The following is a 16362-nucleotide window of genomic DNA, read 5'->3' as shown; positions in this document are numbered from 1 at the left end:
CCTGCCTCCCAAATTCATCTCTGAATTCCCAGCTCCTGGAATCGGGGATCCAGCCCCCTCCACGCCCCATTAACCGCCGTTCCAGAGGCTCCGGAGGTGACAAACACACCCGCTCGCAATTAGCCAGGTGGCCCTTCCAGTCACCCAACAACCTGAGCTGGCTCGGAGGATCGGGTTTCTCCTTTCCCAGGGAAATCAGCAGGAATTTAGGCGCCAAAATCCCAAACGCGGCTTTGCTCGCTCGGTGGCAGCGCCAGGATAAGATGTCCCTGTGGTCCCCCATGTATGTCACCCCTTGGATGCTTTTTGGGCCAGCCAAAACCTGCGGTTCTGGGGGGCCCAAGGAGCTGGGGGTGATTCTGTTTATAACAAACACTTTTTTTTTTTTTTTTTTTTTTTTTTTTTTTTTTTTTTTTTTTTTTTTTAAGGTATTTTCCAGAGGTGCAGCTTTTCCCAACCCCTTGGCACCCCTTTCTCCATCAAGTCTCCTCTGGAGCGTGAAATATTGGTTAAATATATCGAGATACGAAATAATTGATGTGTTCAGCCCCCATTTGCAGCTCGTACACCCCACGGCGCCGGCCTGGGGCTCCTTCCTGCAAACCCCGGGCTCAAATCGGCGTCATTGAGGCTGCGAGTTATCGGGTGATTCAGGAATTTGTCCCCAGGATGGGGCTGCAGGAAAACCGCCGCCCTGGTGAGAGCTCAATCTGCTCCAGAGGGGTGAGAAGGAGGAAAGGAGCCGTTTAATCAAATTAACAGGCCTGGTTTTTTTGGGTGGGTCCCGGAGCTGTTTGGCCACATGGGGCTTCATCAATGGGGCCATCGGGGAAACAAAGGCGGGAGGGGAAACAAAGGGCACGTCCCTGTGCTCCCGCATGGCCGGCCAGCCCTGCCAGCATCCCACCGGGACATCCACATCCCACCGGGATATCCACATCCCACCGGGATATCCCTGCCAGCATCCCACCGGGATATCCACATCCCACCGGGATATCCCTGCCAGCATCCCACCGGGGACATCCACATCCCACCCGGGATATCCACATCCCACCGGGACATCCACATCCCACCTGGGATATCCCTGCCAGCATCCCACCGGGATATTCCTGCCAGCATCCCACCCGGGACATCCACATCCCACCGGGATATCCACATCCCACCGGGATATCCACATCCCACCCGGGACATCCACATCCCACCGGGATATCCACATCCCACCGGGACATCCACATCCCACCGGGATATCCCTGTTCACATCCCAGAGGGATTCCCAGCTCTTTCCTCGGGATCCCGGGGCTGCCCGATGTAAACCCGGCCCGGCTCAGCTGCCATGGGGGTGCTGGATAATAAATCATTTGTTTCCCCTGTTTTCCAGCCGTTTTCAGCTCCTTCTCTCCTCCCTGCAGAACTCAAACCGCAGGGGAGGGGAGGGGGGAGCTTTGCCCAGCCCTGCTCCCAAACCCCCTCGGCCACGAGCTGCAGATCAGAGGAGCCCAAGTGCAGAAACAAAAGTGAAAATGTTCTTTCCCGGACTTCAGCCGCGGGCTCTGCTCCAGCCCGGTTTTTTTCCCCCTCTTTACACGCGGCCGTGTGCCTGTACCTGGCTGCTCGGCATTTCCCCACCTCTCTCCATTTCCAGGCCACCACTGCAGCAATATTTTTATTTTAAAGACCAAAATGGTCACCCCGAGGCTCCAGTTTGGGCTCAGAGAGTGGGGAACTACCAAAACTTTGAGGGATTAAAGCAGAGCAGCCCCCAAATGGTGGTTTGCAGGGCTCGGGCTGCTGCCATTCACCAGCCCTGCACAGTAAATAACGAGGGATATTAATAACAACGAGCCTCTGCCAGGACACAAACCGAGTTCCTCTTTGGGCTCACGGTTGAAGGAGGAAGCCTGAGCAGCAGCGTTGGGGTAAAAAAGGGGCCCTGGCGTGTTCAAACTCAGGCAGGGCTCTGCCTGCAGCGGCCTGCAGTTAGGGGAAATGCTAATTTTAGAAAAAAAAAAAAAAAAAAGTACTTAGGGTCTGCAAACAACTCCTTGCTGGATTTAAGGCCCTGAGATGGGGGAGACCCAGCAGAGCTTTGGGTGAGGAGCTGCACAGGGTGTGCCTGCCCTTCCTGCAGGTGTTTGGGAACAGAAACTCTCTTGCAGGAGGGTTCTTCCTTCCCCCCCCACCACCATCTTTGCTTTCATTTTTTTATTTGTCAGAAAGGGACACTGCTCCGATTGTGTTTTAGGCAGGGGAATTTGCAGGGGATTTGAAAAATCCAAATAACAATTAGCAGAAACAAGTGCCCCAAGCCTGGCTGGGTTTGGTTTGTTTTGCACCACAAGCCTCCCCCTGCCAGAGCCGTTTTGCACAGGCAGATATCGATACTTTCACATTTCATGTTTTTCAAGGTCTCCTTTTATTTTATTTTTTTTTCCTTTTAGTAAAAACTTGCCTGAAACTTAAAGCCTGAAACTTGCTTGCCAGCAGTCTGAAGTTCAGATTCTCACTTCAGAGTTCAACCCTTAGAGTCAGGATGGTCAAAAGGGCCTAAATAAGAGTTTCCTTTAGATTTGTGATGGTTGTTTTCACAGGAATTTGCAGAAATTTTGCACAACGAGATGCTGAGCTCTGGATTTCCCAGTATCCCATCAAAGAAAACCACTGCAAGACCCCAAATGCTCAACATGCCTTAGAAACCCTGCCCTGACACAGCAGGGACCTTGGGTTTTTGGGGTACCTCACCACAGAGCTGATCTCAGCTGATTCCAGACTGACCCAAACCACTTTCAAACCCACCAGAGGAACTCTGAACAAAGCTGTTTATCTGCAGACTGAGCCCAGCACATGCTTAAAGCCCAGGAGACCCTGGGGGCCTCTCAAGGGCCCCCCAAACCCCAGTGCACTGAACAAAACCTGCTAACCCTAACCCAAACCCCACTGCACAAGCAGAACCTGCTCATGATCCCCCCAAACCCCATTGTGCTGAGCAGAACCTGCTTATGAGCCCCCCAAACCTCACTGTGGTGAACAGGCTAGTGCCCCCAAACCCCACTGTACTGACCAGAACCTGCTCATGAACCCCTCAAACCCCACTGTGGTGAGCAGAATCTGCTCATAACCATAACCCAAACCTCACTGCACAAGCAGAACCTGCTCATGGGCCCCCTAAACCCCACTGTGATGAGGTGAACAGGCCAGCGCCCCCAAACCCCACTGTACTGACCAGAATCTGCTTGTGAACCCCCCAAACCTCACTGTGCTGAGCAGAATCTGCTCATAACCATAACCCAAACCCCACTGCACCGAGCAGAACCTGCTCATGGACCCCTCAAACCTCACTGTACTGAGCAGGACCAGCCCTCCAAACCCCAGTGCTGGTGCCTCCAGATGGGGAGGCTTTTGTGGGGCTTGACCTGGAGGCAGCAAACAGAAGGAGCACCGTGCTCCGGCCATGGGCACACGGCCTGGCCTCGGATTGTCCCCACGGGGACACCAAACCCCCTGCGCCAGCCCAAAATACAGAGAAAGGAGAGCCACGTGTGTGTTTCTCTCATAGTGGGGTCACCCAGTGTGGGGTAACCACCTATTGTGGGGTCACCCCTTATTGTGGGGTCACTCAGTGTGGGGTCACCACCTATTGTGGGGTCAGCACCTATTGTGGGGTCACTGATTGTGTGATCACCCATAGTGGGGTTACCCCCTATTGCGAGGTCACCCAGTGTGGGGTCACTCCCTATTGTGGGGTCACCCATAGTGGAGTTACCTCCTATTGTGGGGTCACTCAGTGTGGGATCACCCCCTATTGTGGGGTCACTCAGTGTGGGATCACCCCCTATTGTGGGGTCACTCAGTGTGGGATCACCCCCTATAGTGGGGTCACCCCATTGTGGGGTCACTCCCTGTAGTGGGGTCACCCCCATTATGGAGTCATCCCTTATTGGGGGGTCACCTATTGTGGGGTCACCCATAGCGGAGTCACCCCCTATTGTGGGATCACTCAGTGTGGGGTCACCCCATAGTGGGGTTACCCCCTATTGTGGGGTCACCCAGTGCGGGATCACCCATAATGGGGTTACCTCCTATTGTGGGGTCACCCATAGTGCGGTCACCCCCTATTGTGGGGTCACCCCCGCACATCCCCAGGCGGGACCATTCCCGTGGCGGGAGAAGGCGTGTATCCCACTCCCCCGTGTGTGGAGCCGCGGGCAGGCCGGGCGGGCAGAGCAGAGCAGAGCAGGGCGGGCAGGGCCGGGCCCGCCGCAGCCCTTTGAACGGGCCTGTGCCCCGGGCCGGGCCCGCCCCGCGCCGCCCCCGCCGTGATGCGGCCCCGGCTCCGCCTCCCCCGCTCGGCCGGCGCTGGGAGCTCCCTTCGCCTGTTTGCCCTTATTTAATTTCGAGTGTGATTTTGCTATTTTTAGCAGCTGGATCCCCTCCAGTAAGGCTAGGAGCTCGCTCCGTTTTTTTTTTTTTCACCCCCCCTCTCCCCCCCTTTCACCCCCCTCCCCTCTTTTTTTAAATTTTTTTTTTTATTTTTTCCTTCCCTTCTCCTTCGCTCCCCCTGCAAATGATTTTGACCCAGCTTCCTTCCTCCCGGAGCGATTTTTTTTTTCCCTCTCTGTCTCTTTATTATCGCTGTGAAGGCGCGGGGCCTGGCGGGGCCGGGGATGCGGGGCTGAGCCGCAGCCTCTCTCTTCTCCTTGCAGATCCGCAGTCGCCGCGGGCGGGGGGTCCCTTCTCTCCGCCGGGAAAAACAAAACCATCGAACCTCCTCCTCCTCCCCCCCTAAAAAAAAAAATAAAAGCCCAACCGCGAGCGCCGGGCTCCGCGATCAAGCTGAGGGTGAGTGGCAAAACCTTCCTCCTCCTCCTCCTCCTCCTCTTTTTGCTGCTGCGGAGGGCGCCGGGGGTTCTTTTTCTGCTTCCCCTCATGCGGGGCTCGGTGGGTGCTGGGCTTTGCTGCACGCGGCCGGCTTTATTAGCGCTGTTAATTGTTGTTAATGGGCGGCTGGTGCACCTGGCGGGCCTGGGCCGAGCTGGGGTGTGTGGGGGGAATGGGCAGGGGGGGGGTCTGATAACGCCGAGAGAGTTTTGCTGCAGTTATGGGTTTGTGGGGGATGCGAAGGCCGCGCGTGGAGCTCAGGGGGGCCTGGGGCAAGGCGAGGGGCCTGGGGCAAGGCGAGGGGCCTGGGGCAAGGCGAGGGGCCGTGCAAGGTGCGTGGGGCCGGGCCCGGGGAAGGGAAAGGAAGGGAAGGCGCACACGCGGCTCGGGGTGAAGTTGGCGCTGTTGGGGCTCGGTGTTTTCCCCCCCAAATCCCCCCCTCGATGGTGCCCCCCAGTCCAGCCCCGCACCCCCCAGCCCAGCCCCAGCCCAGTCCCAGCCCCGCGGGCTCCACCAGAGGGGTTTTATTGCCCCCCCAGGACAGGCGCTTCACAAAGCCCTGATGGTGCCCTTCCTGCCTCTTTTCTTTCTCCTCCACCTCCCCTCCTTCCTTTCCTTTATCACTTCCTTTTATTATGCATCCCGGGAAGGAAGGGGGGGACTTTCCTCGCTGGCGGCCCCGGGGTGGGTTGGGGCTGAGCGGGAGCCGCTCATCGCCCTGGGCCCGCGCCCCTGCCCAACAGGCTCTTCAACTTCTGCTCCACGAGTCCCTTTCCCCTCCTCCTTCCTTCCCCATCCCTCTGCCAGGAGGTGCGGCTGGGATCCTTCTCCAGCTGCCATCAGCCTGGATTTTCTGGGCGTGAAGAGATATTTTATATATATATATATATATACACACACACACACATATATATAATTTTAAATTTATTTTTTTAAAAAAACATCTAAGCCCCCGCTTTTCTCCCCGCTTCTCCTGGGCCAGTTTGTTTAATCTAAGAGTAGGTGGCGGGAGCGGGGGATTTGTGGGGTTGTGAGCAGGGAGCAGCAGCGCAGGCTGGGGGAAGGCAGGGGCAGGCCCGGAGCATCCATGGCTCCGAGGGGACATAGCTCGCTTGGTGGCCCTTGTGCCACCCCGAGGTGGCCGCCGGGGACAGCCCCGCTCACGTTTTGGCGCCGAGAGAACGATGGGCTTGGGGGGAGGAGAAACGCGGCCCAGCATCCAAAGGGGACGGCGGAGAGGGGAGGGGGTTTCCTTCCCCCGGCTCCATCAATCCGGAGGCAGATGCGGCCCCTCCACCCCCGAACGGCGCCGAGATGTGTTTTCCCCACCCCGCCCCCTCTCCCCGGCCGCGGGGAGCCCCTGCCCGCGTCCCCCCACTGATTCCTCCCTGCCTGGAAAGGTTTCTCCCTCAGCTGCTTCCTCTCCTCCATGGCAACCCAGCTGCTCCCTCCCTCCCTCCTTCCCTCCCTCCCTCCGTGGTCTGATGTGTGAGCAGGGCCGGGGCTGCTCCCGCCATGTGCCCGGCCTGGGCCCAGCTCACCCGGGCCTGGGCAGGTGCTGCCGGGCCGGGGCTCTGCAGGGGGCTGGGGGCTCTGCAGGGGGCTGGGGGCTCTGCAGGGGGCCGGGGGCTCTGGAGAGGGCCGGGGGCTCTGCAGGGGGCTGGGGGCTCTGCAGAGGGCCAGGGGCTCTGCAGGGGGCTGGGGCTGCTCCCGGGAACAGGGGGCTTGGCTGGGAAGGAGCAGGGGTGGGAGAGAAGTATCCCCCATTTCCAGCATCCTCCTCCCAAGAGCAGGGCTTGGAGCCCCCCGAGTTCCCGCAGCTCCTGGGGAGAGCTCTGAGGTGCTGGAGGGATGGGTGGGATCAGGAGGGATGGGTGAGTGGGATGCAGAGGGGTGGGTGGGAGTTGCACGTGCTTTCCCCAGCACCAACAACTTCGCAGGGGCTCTGCAGGGAGCTGGGGCTGCTCCAGGGAACACGGGGTTTGGTTGGGAAGGAGCAGGGGTGGGAGAGAAGTATCCCCCATTTCCAGCATCCTCCTCCCAACCCCCTCTGCCAGAGCAAGGCTTGGAGCCCCCCAAGTCCCCCCAGCCCCTGGGGAGGTGCTGGAGGGTGGGCTGGGATGAGGAGGGATGGGAGAGAAGCATCCCCCATTTCCAGCATCCTCCTCACAACCCCCTCTGCCAGAGCAGGGCTCAGAGCCCCCTGAATCCCCCCCAGTGCTGGAGCTCCTGGGGAGAGCTCTGAGGTGCTGGAGGGAGGGCTGGGATGGCTGGGATGAGGAGGGATGGCTGGGTGGGATGCAGAGGGGTGGCTGGGATGAGGAGGGATGGCTGGGTGGGATGCAGAGAGGTGGGTGGGTGAGAGCTGCACGTGCTTTCCCTAGCACCAACAACTTTTAGCAGCAGCTGCTTTTTGTGTGAGGAGGGGGCAGATCCAGCGGCACCCCCAGTCCCATGGAGGGTCTCCTTGGCATTCCCAGCTGGAGCTGCCCTGGGCTCTGGTCCCTCCTGCAGGGGAGGAGAGCAGGGCAGGGTGGGGGCCATGCTGGGCCCATCTGTTTCCAGCTGTGGGAGGGGGCACGGAGCAGCTCGAGGCTGAGCTGCCTCTGACAGAGATTGACTTAAAAAGAGACAAAACCCCATCCCAGCCCGACCAGCAGCCGGCCCTTTGCTGGCCTAAATCTAAACCATACTTCTTTTTTTCTTTTTTTTTTCTTTTTTTTCCCTAAGAGACTCCTTGAAGGGCTCTGGGATGCTGTGAGTAATATTTTCGGGGTGTTTACACTACAGCATGGTTTCTGTCTCCCAAAAAAAAAAAAAAAAAAAGAGAAAAAAAAAAGACTCCGAGGGTGGTTTTTGTTGTTGTTGTTCTGCACTCATGAGTCACTTCCAGAGGGGAGCAGGAGCTGACGCCTGTTTTTTGAAAAGGCTCAGAGGTCTGAGTGTGGCTCCTCAGGCTGCATGTCCTGCCCATGCCCTCCCCAGTGAGGCTCAGTGTCCCAAAGGGCTCAGCACCCTCTGCCCCCCACAGCCCCGCCATCCCAGCTGCTCCAAGACCATCAAATTGGGACCAGATCCTCAAAACCGAGCATTTATTATCCCAGAGGTCATGGGGTGCCTCCAATCAGCACACACAGACTGGGCACACAACCTCAGAGCTGCCTCTGCTCCTGCTGGGCAGGTGTCCCCAGCATGGCCGTGGTCACCTCACCTGTGTGGGGTCACCAACAGGCACAGGGCTGTGGCAGCAATCCTGCTCCTTCCCACCCTGAGTCCATCCTCCCTGCTCCTGGGCTGGCAGCCGGGCACGGAGCCACCCCCAAAGCTCTGGAAAAGCAGGTTTTCCCTGTGCCCCTGGGAAGCAGCGAGGTGGAGAGGGGAAGATGGAGCCTTTTCCTTTGTGGAATTGCTCCAAAAGCAAAACGGAGAGCTGCCCAGCCCTTTGGGATGTGCACAGGGGAGGTGACAATCCAGTGTCCCCAGGTCAAGTGCCTGTCTCTAATCCCAGCTGGGTGGCAGGAACAGGGGTGCAGCAGCCACCCTGGGTGCAGCAGGGCTGGGGGACCCTGAGCCCCACTCCAGGGCCCTGGCATCCCCCTGGGGACACCAAGGTCCCCAGTGCCACCACTCATCCTATCTCAACTCCCCAGTGCCAGCAGCACATCTGGGATTTCAGATTAAACCCAGAGCCACTCTCCTCTTTTTGAGGAAAGAGGCTGGGCTCTGCAGGATGGGCTGGCCAAACTGCAGCTCCCCAAACACCAGAGGGAACCCCAGGAGCTGCTGGGCACTGGCTGCTCCTGCAGGGTGGCTGTGCCATGGCCTTGGGGCTCTGCTCTGGAGCCCCAGAGTGTTTTATTGCCCAGCCAGTGCCAGGAGCATGCGGGGGTAAAAGGGGTAAGGCTGGGGGTTGTCAGGGCTGACATGGTGGGCCACAGCTGAGCCTGACTGACCTTCCTCCCTCCCACTCTTCCTCACCCCTGCTGGGACAGACGATGAGTGAATCCAGCGCCAAATCCAGCCAGCCCCTGGCCTCCAAAGGGGAGAAAGACGTGTCGGAGAAGAGGGGCCGAGGGCGGCCCAGGAAGAAGCCGCAGGTACGTGGGATCCCCTATGAGAAAGGGAGGGCTGGGGAGGGTATGGGGCAGCAGGAAACCCCCCCACACCTACACCCCTAAGCTGGGGACACCCCCAGTGCAGCCTCATTACCCCTTTGGGCAGCACCTCCCCAGGGCTCACCAGCAGCAAGACCCTCCTGGGGGGCTCCAGAGCCTCCCCAGAGCTCCTGGCCCCGGCTGGGGGCTCTGCTGCCCCTCCCCAGGCCCTGCTGAACCTGCCTTTGCAGACGGGCTAATTAAAGCCCCATTAGCAAAAGCTGCTCAGAGAGATAAGATGCTGCTGGAGCCTTTATAGTACCAAACCCCCCTCAGCCCCCCCGAGGCAGGTGGGGTTTGTGCACATGGTTTTCCTGCAGAAAAGGTGATTTGTGGCTTCCCTGACACTTCCTAAGCTGCAGCACCAGCCGTGAGCAAGGTCTGGGCTGAGGGGCCTTGGGGACAGCCTGGCTGAGCTGAGGGGGTGATGCTGGGGGTGGAAAAGGTCACGTTTGCCCAGCTGAAGGACACACAAGAGCCTGTGCCTGGTGTCTGATGGCCAATCCCGGTGTGACCAGTGCTCCCAGTACCACATGCAAGAGCATCTCTGCCCCGGCAGGGTCTGCTGGGGCTCCCAGGCTGGAGCATCCCAGGGTGCCCTGGAGGCCTCCCTGGGCATGTAACTCCTTGTGCTCTCCCTCCAGCAGGAGCCCAGCGAGGCCCCGACCCCCAAGAGACCCCGTGGACGGCCGAAGGGCAGTAAAAACAAGGCCACCCAAAAGGGCAGGGTAGGTACCAAGGTATGGGACTGCTCCAGCTGGGTGCTGGTACCACAGGCTGGCTTTGAGCTCAATTATGGACAATTCAGGGCAGATCTGCCTCGGAGGTGGGGATGGGGGGGTGGAATCTGGCCCAGGGAGGGTGGGGGAGCTGGGGGGGGACATGTGTCAACACCAGGAGACCCGAGATAAACCTGTTTGCAAAACACGCGACTCACATCCTGCACCCACCTCCTGACTCACGGGGCATCCCGGGGCTGGGGGGGCTCGGGGGGCTGGCAGCAGCACCTCAGGAGATGCCACTGGGATGATGAATCATGGCTGGGAGGAAGGGGAACACCACCCACCCCCGCCAGCATCCTGGGGACAGCCTAACCAAAAAGTCTTTTTTTTTGTTGTCCCGGCTCAGAAAGCTGCAGTCACACCAGGGAGGAAACCTCGAGGGCGACCCAAAAAATCGGTGAGTGGGCTTTTCCCTTCCTCATCCACACCCTGGGCAGGGCCTGGGCACTTTGGGGGCACAGCAGCTCCCCAGAGAGCCCCCAGGAATGCGGGGTGGGGTTGGAAGAGCTCAGAGCAGTTGAGTGAGTAGGATACAGCAATGGGTGGGCTCTGAAGCCCCTAGGGCTGGGGGGTTGAGGATTCCTGGCCCCCTCAACCTCCCCATGGCCCCAGCCTTGCGTGGCTGGCCCTGCCCTGGGGACAAGCTGGCACACGCCTGCCCGGGTCCCTGCACGGCATTCCTGCAGCCCACGGCTCATCCACCTCCTTTCTTCCCTGAGCTTTCCCTCCTCCATTCCATTTTTTCCTCCTTTCCCCCTCCGTTCTCAGCTCATCCGGGTGCCGGGTACCCGGACAGTTTCCCCTCCTGTCCCAGATTTTACTCCTTTTCCCACTGAAATTCCTTGCAGAGCCAAGGGGGTTGAGACCAGCCAGGGCTGCAAACCCAGTGGTGTCTCAGCACCAGGGGCTGTTTGGGGATCCCAGGGTGGACAGGCAGCGCGGGGAGGGTGTGGGAGGAGCCTGTCCCGTGCCAGCGGGGCCGTGCCGGGGACACGGTGTCCCGCTCTGGCAGGCGCGGTGGCGTTTTTTGTGAATGGAGCGGGAGGAAGCGGGGGCCGGCGTGACTCAGGCTCACTCAGCCCTGAGTCACCGCCGCGTGCGGGGTCACGGCCGCCCACCCCGGCGTGGGGGCTGGACAGGGACAGGGACACCCGGGGCTGGACACGGGCAGCCACCACCCCCCTGGTGGCCACTGGGAACGGCAGGCCTGCACTCAGAGCTGTTGTGCACTCCGTGGGTGTTTTCCCCTCCTCATTGTGAGCCCACCCAGGGGTCTTCTCACCTGGGATTTAGTCAGGACCAGTCCTTGAATCCAGGAGGGTGCTGTACCTCAGTTTTTCCCTCGTTGCACAAGGGGTGTGATGTGCCTGGCCGGCCCTTTGTCCAGGGCAGTGAAGTGGGGCTGCAGTCCCTGACACCCCCCCGGCCACGCTCCCTTGCCTTTTGCAGCAGCAGGACGAGGAGGAGGTGAACATTTCCCAAGAGTCATCCGAGGAGGAGCAGTGACACCTCCCAAACCGGCGCTACCTCATCGCCCGACGGCCCCGCAGCGGCCGGGGGAGAGGGACGGGGAGAGACCCACCGTGCCGCCCTGGCTTCCTCCTCCTCCCCCTTCCTCCGCTCCCTCCTCACCCTCAGACAACGGCAGCACTGGAAAATGGCCCAACCCGGGCGGCCCCCACAGCCCCCGCCCGGGGGGGGCACCTGCCCCAGCTCCCCCTGCCCAGCCCTGGGGGTCGGGGCAGCCCCACTGGAAAGGGAGATCGTGGCAGAGCCGGGGCTGGCACCCCCCACCTTAGCTGCCCCCCGTGCAGTGATCTCACCCCGCCAAAGTGGGGCTGGCTGCCCCCCCTCCCCAGCACTGGGCTCTGCCCTGGGGCCTCTGCAGGGAAGAGACGTGGGGGGCAGTGAAAGTGTGACACCCCCTCCAAAATACATTAGATCTTTGCTCTGGCCTGCTGCTACCCTGGGCAGCCCCCTGTGTCCCCCCAGTCCTGGGTGACTGCACTGTGTGTGTGCGGGAGCAGCTCCCGCGGCGCTGCCGGGGCTGGGTGCCCATCCCTGGGGTGCCCATCCCCGGGGGTGCCAGTCCCCAGGGGTGCCCGAGCACAGCTGGCTCCGGGCAGCCTTTTTTCCTCATAGGTTCTGGTTATATATATATATTTTTTTTTGTTCAGTACTTTTTTTTTTTTTTTTTTTCCTTTCATTCACAACTACCTCTGGATATTTAAGTTCCACTCTCTGAACTCACAGACGTGCTGCTGGGGCACCCGTGGGCTCGGTGGTTCCTGTTTTCGGGGTGTTGCTGGGGGCTGTGGGGTAATTTTTTTTTTTTTCCCCTTTTATTTTTTTTGGGCTTCATTTTTCTTTTTTTTTTTTTAAAGTTGATATTTTGAGGTCTAGTTTGCTCTGCTGCTTCAAGGGATCGAGGCTGGCAGGGCAGAGGTGTGGGGGGACCATGGGATGCTCCCCCTGCCCCTCTGCCCCGGCACGACGGCTGCAGCGGGACCGGAGGTCGGTGCCGGGCGGCCCCGGCGGGAGAGAATCGGGCTTTGGTTTGGGTTATATTTTTTTGGTTCACTGTTAACGACCTTTTGGGTTCCTATTTGCAGTTACTTGAATAAAACATTTTATGGATGTTTTTGTGATGCTTCTGTCCCTGGTGGGCCTCAGCTGGGTGTGGGGTAGGGGTGGCTCTTCCCAGGGTATTTCCTCCACAGGGATGAGCTGCCGATGGAAACACAAACAGGCAAAGCCCTGCTGCCCCCCAAACTCCCGCCCAAGGCATGGGAACCCCCAGCCCCACACGGAGCCTCGGGGCCAAGGCAGAGACATCTTTATTCATCCCATCTTCCCCCAGGCATCCCATGCCAGCAGAGCCTGCTGCTCCCTGCCCCTCTGCCAGCCCCAGCGGGCCCTCCCGGAGCTTTCCCAGGGGCTGCTGAAGCAGTTCAAGCCAAAAAAAAAAAAAAAAAAAAAAAGGCAAAACCAGGCACAGAGGTGGGAGATGTCCAGTCCTGGTCAGCGCTCAGAGGTGGGGGCTGTGGCTGTGGCATTGTGGCACCACCGCAGGCACATCCTGCCCGTTGTGGCTGGTGGTGCCAGTGCTGACATTGTCCTCCCGTCCCTCCCGCGGGCAGGAGCCGGTCCCGGTGCTCCAGGCAGGGTCAGGCCCTCCAGTCCCTGCGCGGGGCCCGGGGGGGTGAGGGTCTCCCCCAGCCCGGCACCACCTGCAACACACACAGGGACACACCTGCAGCCCCGGCGGGTGGGGACGGCACTGCCCACACAGCCCAACCCTCCCAAAAAAACTCAGGATTACACCCAAAGCGTGACTCCCTCGAGGCTGGACTCCGCATTCTTGGAGGTCTTTCCCAACCTTAACGATTCCACGATTCCCAGAGTTCAATTTTTCATGGAAAAAAACTTGATAAACGCCAATTCCCATCACAGCGACCCACCTGAGCGTCCTCAGCCTCCACCAGCAGCTCCTGCTCGGACTCTGGCGGCTCCTCGGCCGGGTCGTAGCTGTACATGGGCAGCAGGCGGTGCCGCAGCCGGTCCGACCTGCCGGGGGTCGGGGGTGAGCGGTGGGTGACCCTGCAGCCCCCCCAGGACCCCCCAGCCCCCGGCCCCGCTCACCTGCGCTTCTTCTTGACGTACATCACCTGTACGGAAAAGCATCAGCGGTGCGGGGCTGGGGCTGAGCTCGGCGCCCCCCGGTGCCCCCCGCCTGTTCACTCACCGCGGCCAGGAGGGCGCCCAGGAGGGTGAGGAGGAGGAAGGGCCCCAGCACGGAGCCCACCAGAGAGTCCCCCGCCGCGCCCGGGGCCGTGGGGGCCGTGGCGTTGCTCATGGCCCAGCGCCGGCTCCGGCCCGCATGGGGGACCCGCCTGTGCGGCCCCACGGACGGGTCTGCAACCCACAGGCGGCCTGGGGATGACCCACTGCCTGGGAGTGACCCACCGCTAGGGAATGACCCCCCAGCTCAGGAATGACCCCCCAGCGCGGGAATGAACCCCACCCTAGGAATGACCCACCGCCTGGGAATGACCCCCCAGCTCAGGAATCACCCACCGCCCGGGAATTACCCCCCAGTGCAGGAATGACCCACAGCCCGGCAATGACCCCCCAGCCTGGGAATTCACCGCCCAGCCCGGCAGTGACCCACCGCCCGGGAATGACCAGCACACAGGTAAATAACCCACCTCCGGCCCGGTAATAACCAACTCCCCGGTAATGATCACCCCGTGGGGAGGTCACCCCGCACCCCCCGTTCCTGCAGAGCTGGGGCTGGGGGGGGGACCCGCCTCCACCAGCGGGAGGGACCCCCTCGGACCCCCGACCCCCACCCCAATTCCCCCCTTTTCCCCCTGGTCCTGTTCGGGATGCCCCGGGCTCTCCCCTCCCCGCCCCCCCCCGCTCCGGGGATCCCCGCGCGCGCGCCCCGCCCCGCCCGGCCCCGCCCACCTGCGCGCGCCGCCCGTACCCGGAACCCGCGCGCGGCGCGTGACGAGCGCGGGGGGGGGGGGGGGGGGGGCCGAGCGCGCGCGCGCGGGAAGCGGAGGGGCGGGGCGAAGGGAGGTGAAGGGGCGGGACCTTAGAGGGCGCGGGGCGGTGGCGGCGCGCGGCCGGCAGGGGGCAGCAAAGACCGGCAGGGGGTGGGGCGGGAAAAGGCGCCAAGGGGGGAAAGGGAATAGGGCAGGGAACACCCGGGGAAAATGGGGAATAGGGACAGCCAGGAAGGGGGAAAACGGGGAAAAAATAGGGGGAAAGGAAGAAAAGGCCCCCGGCTTGGGGGCATAAGGAGAGGTGAGTGAAGTGGAGGGGTGGGCGGACAGATGGAGGGAGGAATGGGGGAGTTGCACATCTGGCCAGGTGAGTGAACAGCTGGGAGTGGGAGAGAGGGATGGATGGAGGGAGGGAGGGAGGGAGGGAGGGATGGACATCACGAATAGGTAGGTGCATCCCTGCACCCATTGATTGGGTGGACAGATGAACAAAAGGAGGGACAGGAACAGATGAAGAGGGGGGGAAGAGGAAGGGAAGGGAAGGGAAGGGAAGGGAAGGGAAGGGAAGGGAAGGGAAGGGAAGGGAAGGGAAGGGAAGGGAAGGGAAGGGAAGGGAAGGGAAGGGAAGGGAAGGGAAGGGAAGGGAAGGGAAGGGAAGAAGACAACCCACAGGGCTGGGGATGGCTGGTTTCAAGGAGTGCCGGGAACACAGGCAGGGTCATCCACACTGGGGCTGCTGTGGGTGCCTGGCCAGGGGCTCCTGCTGTGGCCTCTCTCCCCCAGGCTGGACCCGTGGGGACTCCAGGCAGGGGCTGTGATGGCACTGGCAGTGTCACCCACAGTGGTGGCAGCTCCCCAGCCCTGATCTGGCTGCAGGGTTAATCCGCTTTGCCCGCGGGGACCAGATGGTCCCGCTAAGTGGGTCAGGCAGGAGCGGGGGACACCAGGGAGCTCTGGGCCCCACGGCGCTTCCCAACAGCTACAAAAAATAATCATCCAGTGGAACGAGGTGAAAGAGGAGTCTGGACATGGTGGAGCTGGGGGGACACAGCCCCTGGATGGCAGCAGGACAGGCCTCGGCCACTGCAGAGCACCCAGAGCCTCCTGAGCTGGTGGGAAGAGCAGCTCCTGGTCTGCAGCCTCTGGGAGGAACTTGCTTATGGCACAGTCAGTTATATCCAGCCTACACCTCTGTCTACACCCTGCCTGCACCTCTGCCTGCACCGTCTGCACCTCTGCTTGTCTCTATCCGGCCTGCACTGCTCCCTGCACCCTGCCCATACCACTGCCTAAACCACTGCCTGTTCCAGTCCCTGCACTGCTGCCCTCACCTCCTGCCCAGCCCGTGCAGGGTTATTTTCCCCCTCTCCAGACCAGAAAAGGACACAGCTGTCCCCAGAGTGGCCAACAGCTGCTGTTCCCAGTGTCCCATTGTCCCCAGGGGTCCCGCTGGCCCCACCAGCCCGTGCTGACCCCGCTGTCCCCAGCAGTGGCACTGGTCTCCTTGTCTGAGTTGGCTCCCCCTGCCCCACAGACCCTTCCCAAACCAGCCCCAGCCCCTGTTCACAACTGCAATGGGGGAACCACAGAGTGGGACAGGACCTGCAGTCCCCCCCAGCCCAGCACTGACACCTCGGGGGCCCTCCAGGCTGCCACCATCCAGCCCTGCCCATCCCCTCCCAGCTGAACCCTGCTGTGCCACGGCTAAAAATAAATCCATCAATTTCTAGGAAAGCTCCTTGGAGAGCATGAGCGAGTGGGAGCACATGGCCAGGAGGAGCATGCGTGGTCCAGGGGAAGCAGCATCCCTGGGAGGAGACAGGGGGTCATCAAACCCCTCCATCCACACGGCCACAGCCAGCCCAGGACACCTGCAGCATCCCCACATCCCCATTTTTTTCCTTTCCAGAACACCCAGATGAGGGGAAAAGGGGAGTCAAAGCAGGGGCAGCACAGGATCTGCTCATCCCTGGAGAAATCTCTCCCTTGCTTACCTTGGGGTGGGGAAGGATGTTGGGGGACTGAGGGCAGCATGGCCAC

General features: G+C 60.9%; 2 protein-coding genes across 8 annotated transcripts; one reads left to right on the top strand and one right to left on the bottom strand.

Moving 5' to 3' along the window:
* Nucleotides 1-4189: 4189 nt before the first annotated feature.
* Nucleotides 4190-12966, top strand: HMGA1 (high mobility group AT-hook 1). 7 transcript variants are annotated; one of them, XM_083878339.1, is made up of 6 exons: nt 4190-4432; nt 4701-4836; nt 8868-8972; nt 9674-9769; nt 10158-10208; nt 11264-12966. In XM_083878339.1, exons 3-6 carry the CDS (start codon nt 8871-8873, stop codon nt 11315-11317), a joined length of 303 nt encoding a protein of 100 aa, XP_083734465.1. In that variant the 5' UTR covers nt 4190-4432; nt 4701-4836; nt 8868-8870; the 3' UTR covers nt 11318-12966. The 7 variants fall into 7 exon arrangements, with proteins under 7 accessions (XP_083734465.1, XP_083734468.1, XP_083734463.1 ...); XM_083878342.1 differs by having other exon boundaries at nt 9674-9757; nt 11264-12964; XM_083878337.1 differs by having other exon boundaries at nt 11261-12963.
* SMIM29 (small integral membrane protein 29) lies at nt 12932-14173 on the bottom strand. The gene is made up of 5 exons (XM_083878344.1): nt 14020-14173; nt 13557-13744; nt 13454-13479; nt 13273-13378; nt 12932-13041 (listed from the first exon to the last, which is right to left on the bottom strand). The coding sequence occupies exons 2-5, from the start codon at nt 13665-13667 to the stop codon at nt 12979-12981; spliced, it is 306 nt and encodes a 101-aa protein (XP_083734470.1). The 5' UTR covers nt 13668-13744; nt 14020-14173; the 3' UTR covers nt 12932-12978.
* Nucleotides 14174-16362: the final 2189 nt, after the last annotated feature.

The sequence above is a fragment of the Zosterops lateralis genome (genome assembly GCF_965231275.1).
Source record: "Zosterops lateralis genome assembly, chromosome: 26".
NCBI lineage: Eukaryota > Metazoa > Chordata > Aves > Passeriformes > Zosteropidae > Zosterops > Zosterops lateralis.
Note: the sequence above shows the minus strand (reverse complement) of the source record. Positions and strands in the feature narration are given on the sequence as shown.

What these genes read in the sequence shown, in the direction of transcription:
- SMIM29 (XM_083878344.1), bottom strand. Translation starts at nt 13,667, where the DNA reads ATGAGCAACGCCACGGCCCCCACGGCCCCGGGCGCGGCGGGGGACTCT. An exon ending in TGGGCGCCCTCCTGGCCGCG is followed by an intron (nt 13,480 to 13,556) that starts GTGAGTGAACAG and finishes TTTTCCGTACAG; the next exon opens with GTGATGTACGTCAAGAAGAA. An exon ending in TACGTCAAGAAGAAGCGCAG is followed by an intron (nt 13,379 to 13,453) that starts GTGAGCGGGGCC and finishes GACCCCCGGCAG; the next exon opens with GTCGGACCGGCTGCGGCACC.
- HMGA1 (XM_083878337.1), top strand. Translation starts at nt 8,871, where the DNA reads ATGAGTGAATCCAGCGCCAAATCCAGCCAGCCCCTGGCCTCCAAAGGG. An exon ending in AGGGCAGGGTAGGTACCAAG is followed by an intron (nt 9,770 to 10,157) that starts GTATGGGACTGC and finishes GTCCCGGCTCAG; the next exon opens with AAAGCTGCAGTCACACCAGG. An exon ending in GAGGGCGACCCAAAAAATCG is followed by an intron (nt 10,209 to 11,260) that starts GTGAGTGGGCTT and finishes TGCCTTTTGCAG; the next exon opens with CAGCAGGACGAGGAGGAGGT.